The following is a 10,000-nucleotide window of genomic DNA, read 5'->3' as shown; positions in this document are numbered from 1 at the left end:
GGAAAGAACAATAGCGAAAAAGCCTTTTAAGAATTTGACTCTAATATTATGCAAAACTAGGGCTACAATTTTTTATTGTTTTGGCACCAACATGGCCGTGTTATAACGTGAGTGCAATCAAAGAATAAATGTATTTCCCATATTAAGTCTGGTCAAAATATCGAGCACCTTATATCACTTCGAGACTAGCTTCCTTTGGAATAAGAAAAATCTGCCTAGGTATTTCATGACATGGGCAGGAAAAAAAAAGCATAATTAAGCAAACGTTCCGTGAAAATTGAATGCTCCGAAGAGATTTTCCGAGTTTATCTGTATGTACCGGAAAGAATTGTATTTTTGGTCACTTGGGATTAGTTTTCATTTGGAGTTGTTTTGTTTTCTGCTCCGTTACCAGCAGAAGGAACCGATTTTCTGCATTCAATTCTGCTCACGAGATGAAGAAAAAGGTTTTTCGCTTCTGCCAATTTTCTTGCGACCAGGAAGAGGAAAAACCTCTTCGAAGCTTTCCGTATATACCACAAGGACAAACAGGTCAGTTTGGGTGAAATGATATCCAGATTTTGCATATTTTTGGGGCAACGAAGAAAAATGTCTGGAGGTCAAATTAAAAGAAAGACTGGGACAAACTGGATTGCTACTATTGTAGGTCACGCGTGCCAAGCGCTAGCTTACCATTGCAGGGCTTGACGTTGGTACTGTGCTGAATTTTGAAGTGAGTTCTGAAAGAGCGAATAACATAACCTTTGATCGGTAAAAGAAAAACTGCCATAAAACAAGGCACAAGATCACGTTTTGAAAATAATAAAAGATATTGGAAAATTCAAAAGACAAACACAGACATGTTATACTGGGGAAACTAGTTTGTCTGAAAGATACAATTTCAATTGCATTCTTTTCAAACAGCCTTCCTTCCACCCTACACCCTATAGCCTGAGAGTTTCCTTTCAGACCCAGAACAAGCAAGCTTTTCCTGCAGTTATAGGAGTTTCGTGTTATTAACGTTGACTGAACGTAAAATAAAGTAAAGTAAAGCGACCATATTTAACGTCGATAACTCGAAACAGTAATTAAACTGACAAACCTGAGGTCGACGGTGCGCTCATTTTACTCCCCCTTCTCTATCAGTGCTCCGTTTTACGGGTATTTATAGCTACTTAGGCTACACTGAAAGGAGAGAAGTCGAAACAAGGATGCAAAATCCAGGAATCGAACTAAGGACCTCTTGTACTAAGGTCGCGCACGAACCGACTGTGCTTATACCGTCAGTTAAAGCACGTTTTTCGTTTAAAATTTGCACTCAAATAGAAGTGTACCCCGTGAGTATTGTAGGTCACATTCAGGAGCCGCGGAGAGGGAGAGGCTGGGAGGGGGGGGGGGGGGAAGGCTATAGCCACCATCCCCCCTCCCCAACTTTTTTTCCTACGGTGTTGTTTGCTCCTAAACCTCATCCCCTCTCCTCTCACACCTCCGTGATCCACACAAAAACCTAGACCCCCTTCCCTCCTCCCTCACTTTCAAACGTACTCCGTGACCCTTGACCTTGTACCAAGTTTCATGAAACTGCGGTTGTCATTGATACATGCGCGTTTAATCTGATTAACGAAAAGGTGTGAGCTTGGTAACAAAATAATGCAATATAGAGTGAGGAAAAGGGAGAGGTTACTACTAATAAAGATAACCCTCTCCGCGAGACATGGGCACCAGTGGGCGTGAATCAGATTTTTTAACAACAACAACAATCCTTCACGGCCCTAGCCGTGGAATACATAACATGCAATTATACCCAACATTGTTAAATCGCCATGGTCATCAAAAGTGAACACTAAAGAAGCAATGTCGCGACTTACCTGGGAAAATAGCCTGCATCATGAAGAAAGAAGCCATAAACAGGAACATAGAGGCCATAAACTTTACCACGAGCATGCGCATTTTATTTCGGGATCAAGATGAAAGAGAATAATAAGATACTTTCTGTCGTATTATACGCAATGCCCCACAAGGCCAGCAGGGCTTATAACCTTCAGTGGGTTTAAGGTGTCCTTGAAAAAGACAAAATGAGAAAACATATCAGGATATCCAGCACATCATCTTGCCTAAGAGCATAAAAACGTTTTGTTAACAATTGGCAGGCATGTCCGCATGGAAAAACGTTGTGTGGCTCTAAAAAGAATAATGATGATGATGATATAATTATACCGCGCCATTTCCCAACGGTTCCATACGGCACCTCACAATCTGATATAAAAACTAAGAAGTTGACAGTTTATTTATTTATTATGCTGGCGCACTTAAAGTCCAACGACTGAAACGACTGAAGCCGGCAGATCGGCAAAGTTACTAACAGAAGCGTTGAAAATGAAAATTAAAGACACCAGCAAGAAAGGGTCAGGTTTTACGGCAACATATTCGAGTAGCAAAGAAAATTCATAAAACCTAGAAATAGCTCTCGCTAAGTGCCAACGAGACAGTCAATATAATACATAGTTTGCAGATTTGTATCATAGTTTTAAAATACCCAACAGTAGTTGTAATTTTTTTATTCCAAAGTACTGAAACTCAACTTATCTAGTTAACAATGATACAATAGAAATAGCACACTTTGTATCTCCAACAATGTAAATGTCAACGTGTTTTGCTATAACATGGAAAGTACTGCTATAACTTTTGAGCGGCCGTAATTTTAACAGGAATATACACAATAATTAAGTTGAATAAAATCAGGCAGGGTAAAAAATCGCCAATGCGTTTTCGGACTTTTCATTGTGAAACATGTAATGGGGAATCAAACTCTTTCGCACATGAGAGTTGTTTCACTTGTAGAATTTTTGTTTTGCAAGATACAGCCATGAATTATAAATCAAATTGATCGTTGAATTGTGTACATTGCAGACAACATTTCCTTTGAAAATTAAATTAAATTCTTCACAACTCAATAGTTACAAAACGAAAAACAAACTGCTCTACTCGCGAACCGACGGCCCGGCCCGATTAAAACGTACGCCGGTTTAGTTTTGAGCTCATTCAGTCAATATAGAACACGCTCGTTCGAAAATAAATATTAAAGAACACTCAAAGCAAGTGCACACAACAAAACGGTCAGGGAAATGGGAAAAAATGTGCTTTCCCTCACCTCCGAGCACAAGATCATTGACAGTCGAGCGCGTCATGCAAGTTTGTCTAATGACATCACACATCAATACACGAGCTTTCATTGGTCCTTACTAAAATCTCCAGGAAATCTACACCTCACATTAAACTTACATCACAAGTAAAATTCCGCGATGTGATTGGCTTATTTATTTCTATTGTTACATTACATTACTTCTTTCTATGGATCACTCGACAATTTTTTCGCCTACAGCTCGATACTTTCGCGCGCGGCTGCCGCTTCGCGATCCTCGCCTTTTGGCTCGGATCGCTCGTTGGCAATAAAGGGTAAAATTATTCACTTTCGAAGAAAGGAGCCGATAGATTAGTAAGATTTACACTTTTATTGTCAACACGTTAATGGAAGGATTTGAATTGAGACAAAAATTCAGTCCACATGATGGATGCTGTAATGTATTAGGTCGCTAAGTATGCTGGGATAGCTTGACCATGTGCTTTTTGATAGCGACGGCCATGTTACGATTGAAATGAAATTGGTTGAGTTAAGTCTTTTTGTTTGGATACTTTACTGCTCTTGGGAGCACTACATTGGCGACGAGGACAAAAAGATGGAAAAGAGCGTGTTACCGACGTTTGATTGTTTTTCTGATCTAGCGACGATTGGGCCCCGATGGACAAGGTGGTTAACTTCGAATTCATTCGAACTGTACGCCGACGGGAAAGGGCTTATTATAAACGAAGGAGCAACAGCAGCAACTAAACAAAGGCGAAGAGCAATGCTACTCCACCTGGCTGGGCCTGATGTTCAGGAGATATTTACCACCTCAACTGAAATCGGGGACGCTACAAATTACGCCAGTGCTGTTGAAGCTCCCAACGCCTATTTCGTGCCACAGGTAAACTCAGCATTCGCCCGCCAGACTTTTCATCGGATCACGCAAAACCCAAAGTGAGACAGCTCAACAGTTTGTCACTCTCTTGAGGAAAGCAACTAAAGATCGTGATTTTGGCACTGATACCGACAACCAGATAAGAGATGCAGTTTTGAATAAGTGCACTTCCACTTACATCAAATGAAAATTGCTTGAAGGCTTGAAGGAAGAAGGCTAAGAAGTGAACTTAAAACGCACTCTAGAGGTTGCCGCAAAATGCGAAAAGATAGAAACCCAACTAGCTGCACTTTTAGGAAAGAGGGAAGAATCAGAACGTATCAATGAGAGAAGTTACTCCGAGCACTAGCACACAGTTGCGATTCCAAGGGAGAGATAAGATATGTTATAGGTGTGGTTTAATAGGACATTTTGGTCGTGATCCCCAGTGCCCAGCAAGAGGCAAGACATTTAGGAAGTGTCGCGGGAAAGATCATTTTAGAAACGTCTGCAAGACAAAGTCATATGCTGGTCAGGTTGGGAGGGAACCCTATGACACACTTTCTGGACCCCAGTATGACTATGCATTCAGTATTACAGAAGGAGAACACTCAGAAATGGTCACCGTACAAGGAGGAGGAGTACACCTTAAGATGTTAATAGATTCTGGGGCGAACAGCAACATTATTGACGATGGGACATGGGAACAGCTGAAGGTAAAGTGAGTGAAATGTGAATCACAAGCTGCTACCCCAGACAAGAAGCTGTAGCCATATGCGTCTAGTCAGCCACTGCCGATTAACACTCATTCCCAGTTGAAATGCAGGGGCCAAAATGGTTTCTTGCTGTCTTAGAGTTAAAAATTACTCTTGATAAGGTTTACTGTTAAGTACAATTATTTTTCTATTTCCTTCACTGAGAAATGATCTTTCAACTAAAGTAGCATTCAACCAAAGAGCATTGTTTTTGTTGAAAGTTTCGAACCTTAAACTACCCTCTAAACTGAAGTTTTAGCTGTCCACTTTCGAGTTCAAAGCAGCAATGCTCTTATTGCACATTTATGTTCGCCTATATTTTTTACTTTGGCTTTCAAGGACGAGAGGGTATGAAACGAAGTTTTCACCATCGTTGAGACCGGTCTGTGGTGGTTTCCTACTTCATAATTTCGTCATCGAAACATTTGTCCACAGTTTTACTGTAACCGGCTCCGTTACCTAAGGACTATATGTCCGAAGAAAGAGAGAGAAATGCCCTGTCCCTCGGATAAAGAGCCCATATCAGTTCTTCTTTATATCCGCATGCTCAGACAAGAATTGATTTTCGAGAGAGGCACCGTACTCGCCGATATGAGAGATATGTTAAATAAAACTACATGCAGTGACAGAGCGAATTCTATGGGATACCTGCATTCATATATCCTAAATTCATTCTTCTAAAAAGTACCATTTTTTATTTGGATGGAAGGATTTTACTCGGTGTTTCAACTTAAAACTCTGTGTTCAGTGTAAGGTGGACCTTTTCCTTGCAGATGGCTCCAAAAACGCGTCGTGAAAATTCAAATAGCATACAGAGAGAGAAAGTCGCTGAGCAAAGGTGTATCCGAAACAAAAATTAAAAATTAACAAGGGCAGAGATGTGTGTAGGGAGAAGAAAAAGCAGGCTGATAGTCTGTGAAGAATACTTGAAGCGGGAAAGAGAACGCAAACGTGCCATGTACATACCCACAGTGCTTTTAGCAGCCGACGCAAGAGCTGAACGGCGAAGGGATAACAGGGAGAAGTCTGAAAGCTTTAGAGCTAGGGAAAAAGCAAGATCCTCCTAAGTTTTGGAAGATTCCACAATCTCTAAAAATAATGCAGATGTCCTCGACATGGAGAGACCTGGGCGAGTTACTGTCTCACTTGCCATTAAAATGGACTTTTAGAAGGCAACAAATCGAGCTAAGAGGAGAAAAAGAATCAGTCGGGGAATAGCAAAGGCCCAGAAGAAAACAAAAAGCCTGGAAAATTAAAAGGACAAGCTGAAGAGAAAAACACGGGTGCTTCAAAATCGAACACAGAGGCTGAAAGAAGAACCACGAAAAGAACACCCGCCGAGCCAGCAGCGACCACGCCTTAGACGTCCCCAAGAGTCAGAACGAATTTGGCCATAAGGAAGGCTGGTGGGAGCCCCAAATCTTTGCCATGTCAAATTCGGAGGCAGTTGCGGTTTTCCCAGGTATTGATTGACGAATTGAGTTCTTCCCTGAAGGAAAGTAACCCCTTTCCCTTACAAAAATTAAAAGAGGCACCGAGGACCAGCTGCAAGCGTTGTCGTCTCTGGAAAGTTAACATCCTTCACAAGTACTGCTGTGTATCTTAAGCCTATGTAGATAGTTTCCTTTTTTTAATAAGTCGTCATATAAATAGGCAAAAATGTAGTTTTCTGTTGATTATATACTCAATTATTGTGTAACCTTCGTTACCAACGTTGTTACTAAGAGAAATGAGTTCTATTGGCTGTTAACGAAACTAAAGATAGAAAAGTGACCCTAACAAATATGAAGGAGCATCTCCCGCGGATATTAAGAGAAACCTTATTGGCGAAGGAACTCGCTTTAACTTAATTGAGTGAAGATCAAAATTCCTAATAGTTCTCTATAAAGTATGTAATTCTCAATGATTTGATAGAAGTGATCATTGTTCAGACGCTCTTGGCTTTGTTTGAGTCTCCATAAAGAGATCTTAACTTAAATCCAATTCCCACGGTTGACGAGGTGTTACATACCATGAATGGTTCTAAGGTCTTCAGTAAATTAGACCTTAAATGGGGGTACCACCAGCTGGAGTTGAGCCCAGAATCTAGGGAAATCGCAACCTTTGCTACACCTCATGGTTTGTTTCGATACAAGCGCTTGCTCTTTGATGTCTGTTCCGCCAGTGAAAAATATCAGCATGAAATTGCTTCAGCCCTGGCAGGTATTGAAGGCGTCGAAAACATTTCGGATGACATTGTGGTCCATGGTCCCGACACGGAAACACACAACAGCCGACTCCACCAAACTATAAAGCGTCTGCAAGAGTGCGGTCTCGCTCTAAATGCTGAGAAATGTTTGTTCAACACGGACAGGCTGATGTTCATGGATATGCTGCTTTTGGAGAAAGGCATTGGTCCTACAGCAGATCGTGTTAAAGCAGTATTAGGGGTGGAAGAACAAAAGAATGCCACAGATGTACGTAGCTTTCTGGGTTTAGCCAACTACAGTAGCCGGTTCATACCTCTCTTTGCCACTCAGTTATCCGAACCACTGCGAAGGCTGACAAGGAAAGAGACACCCTTTGAATTTGGGCCGGAGCAGAAAAAGTCATTTGAATGTCTCAAACAGAAGATGGCAGAAGCTTGCACTTTGACATACTTCGATAAAAATGCACCCACCAAGATAATCACGGATGCCAGTCCAGTTGGGCTGGGCGCTGTTCTCGTACGGGAGCAGGACGGTGCATGGACACCGGTATGTTATGCAAGTCGTAGTTTGACCGGATGCGAGCAAAGATATTCCCAGAAAGAGAAGGAGGCAATGGCTGTGGTGTGAGAGATTCCACGTGTATGTGTATGGGATGAAGTTTGTTGTAGAGTCTGTTGTATGGTTCACGATCAAGACCATGTGCACGGATAGAGCGATGGGTTCTGAAATTACAGCCATATTACTTCAGTGCGATACACAGGCCTGGGCGTGAGAGCATTGCTGATCCATTGTCGCGACTACTTCATAGGAAAGTTGAAGCTGACAACCACCAGCGGTGTACTGAAGAGTATGTTAGGTTTGTTGCTTTAAGTGCAACTCCAACAGCACTCACAACCCATGAGATAGAAGAGGCTTCTGCTGATGATGAAGAGCTGAGAGAAGTGAGGAAAGCTATTGCAACGGGGCGGTTTGAAAAGTGTAGACAGCATACGACAGTGGTGGGGGAGTTGTGTGTCATTGGTCAGCTCGTGCTTGGAGGTACACGCATTATTATTCCTAGTAAGCTGTAGCCAAGGACCTTAGCACTTGCTCACGAAGGCCATTTGGGCGTGGTTGGCACCAAAAAGAACCTCAGGACCAAGATGTTGTGGCCAGGGATGGATGAAGCGGCTGATGAGAGACATTGCCGAGCGTGCCATGGGTGTCAGCTGATGGCACGGCCAGATCCCGCTGAACCTGTCCGATCCACATCATTACCCGATGGACCCTGGAAAGACTTAGTATTAGATTAAATGGGACCACTACCATCCGGAAATTCACTATTAGTCTTTGTTGATTACTACAGCCGACTTTACGAAGTGGAGGTTATGCAGTCCACTACCACTGAAAATATCATAGACTGTCTGTCTGATACCTTCTGCAGACATGGACTGCCAAATACCGTCAAATCAGACAATGGTCCACAATTTAAGTCGAATGATTTAGAGAATCTTGTGAACGATATAGTATTATTCATCAGAAAGTCACTGCCAAGTGGGCTCAAACCAAAGGGGAGGTCGAGAGACAGACTCGGTCACTGTTAAAACAACTACAGATTACTCAGGCAGAGAACAAACATGGACAGCGGAATTAAGGAAGTATCTCACTGCCTATAGAAGCATTCCCATAATACGACGGGAAGGAGTCCCGCTGAGCTACTGTTCAACCGGAAAGTCAAGGGGAAGATCCCCGACAACAAACAAACTCAGAGACTAACAAAGACAAAGACTAACAAACAAAAGAAAGACTAACAAAAGACTAACAAAAACAAAGACTAACAAACTCAGCACTGCATTCAACCAAAACCCCTCTAAGGTCGTCAGCAAGACCGGGAAAAGCCTTGAATCTCTTGAATCACGTCATCTCCAACACAAATATTTACTAATTCGACAAATATTGGCATCTTTCTGACTGAGTGGAATTGGCAAGGGTTTTTCAAAACACGCAAAAGGGATGACCCGAACAACCATCGATCAATCAGCGACCAATCTTTGGTATTCCAACCGTGGCCAAAAATTAATAGTTGGAAAATTAATCTATTACCAGCTTTGTAAAAATCCAAAAAACAGCTCTTAACTTACCCGTCAATTACGATCTTTACACAGCACTCTACACTGCGTTGATTACTGCAACGAATGAATTGCTATTCACTATTCATTATTGAATTTTTGTTCGATATTCATTTTTACGTATTGAATTTCGTTATTCTTTAACGAAAACCATGAAATTTATTATTCCGAATGCTCGAATGCTAAATATTCTTCATATTTCATTTTTCTTTTAAGCCATTAGTCATTATTTCGCTTTCACCCCCGAGAACATTGATAACGCCAATGTCAATAATGTAATATTTGTCTAAAAAAGCCTTTGATAACATCGATAATGGCATTCTTCTATGGAAGAACGGTGACCGTGGTGTTGATTTCAATTCATGGTCCGAATCTCGTCTTCTGGCCGAAGTCAAATACAGTCGATCCTGTATATAACGCCTCTGTATTAAGCGGCCAGTTTTCAAAGTCCCGATTTTTCGCTCATACAAACGCTGTATTTGTTACCTGTATTAGGCGGCCACCTCTATTAATTAAGCGGCCGATGCCACCCGGCCTGTAGCAGTCCTATGTTTGATTTTCTTTGTTATTTTGACTTGTATTAAGCGGCCACCCTTGAAAGGAAACTCATTTTTACATTAACTGATTAGAGTGTAATGTGAAGTGCTAAGTTTCTACCCCATTTGAACCACGTGAGCGTTAGCCCTACTGATGGAAATGGGCAGAATGTGGCTGGAATAATCAGAATGTCGCTGGAATTGAAATTTTGAAATGAGAAATTTCCTCTCCTCTTAGAATTCTAAGTGTTTTGATTCAGAATTCGATACAATTGAATTTTTTAGGTTTATGATATAATACGTTATGTTTCGAACTGAAAATACCGGCCGAGAAAACTGTCCCACCTTCTGACTTCATTCCTTGACAAGTGGATGGAGCGACATGAAAGAATGGACTAGGCACGTTTCTTACGTTACGTTTAGACTTGTAGAATC

At 41.6% G+C, this 10,000-nt stretch overlaps 1 protein-coding gene across 2 annotated transcripts in view; it reads right to left on the bottom strand.

Annotated features, from left to right (window-relative positions):
• LOC138038032 (carbohydrate sulfotransferase 11-like) overlaps positions 1–10,000 on the bottom strand; it is an 11,978-nt gene that overhangs the window by 1,815 nt on the left and 163 nt on the right. Inside the window, exons 1-3 of one of the 2 annotated variants that reach the window (XM_068883856.1) lie at positions 9,516–9,634; positions 1,848–2,039; positions 673–719 (exon numbers count right to left, since the gene is read on the bottom strand). In XM_068883856.1, coding sequence (XP_068739957.1) covers positions 673–719; positions 1,848–1,929 — 129 coding nt within the window. In that variant the 5' untranslated portion in view covers positions 1,930–2,039; positions 9,516–9,634. Of the gene's footprint in view, positions 1–672; positions 720–1,847; positions 2,040–9,515; positions 9,635–10,000 lie in introns of those variants that run through there. The other variant, XM_068883857.1, reaches the window with a different exon arrangement.

The sequence above is a fragment of the Montipora capricornis genome, chromosome 2, assembly GCF_036669925.1.
Source record: "Montipora capricornis isolate CH-2021 chromosome 2, ASM3666992v2, whole genome shotgun sequence".
NCBI classification, from domain to species: Eukaryota; Metazoa; Cnidaria; class Anthozoa; order Scleractinia; family Acroporidae; genus Montipora; species Montipora capricornis.
This window is presented reverse-complemented; position numbering and strand designations above follow the sequence as displayed.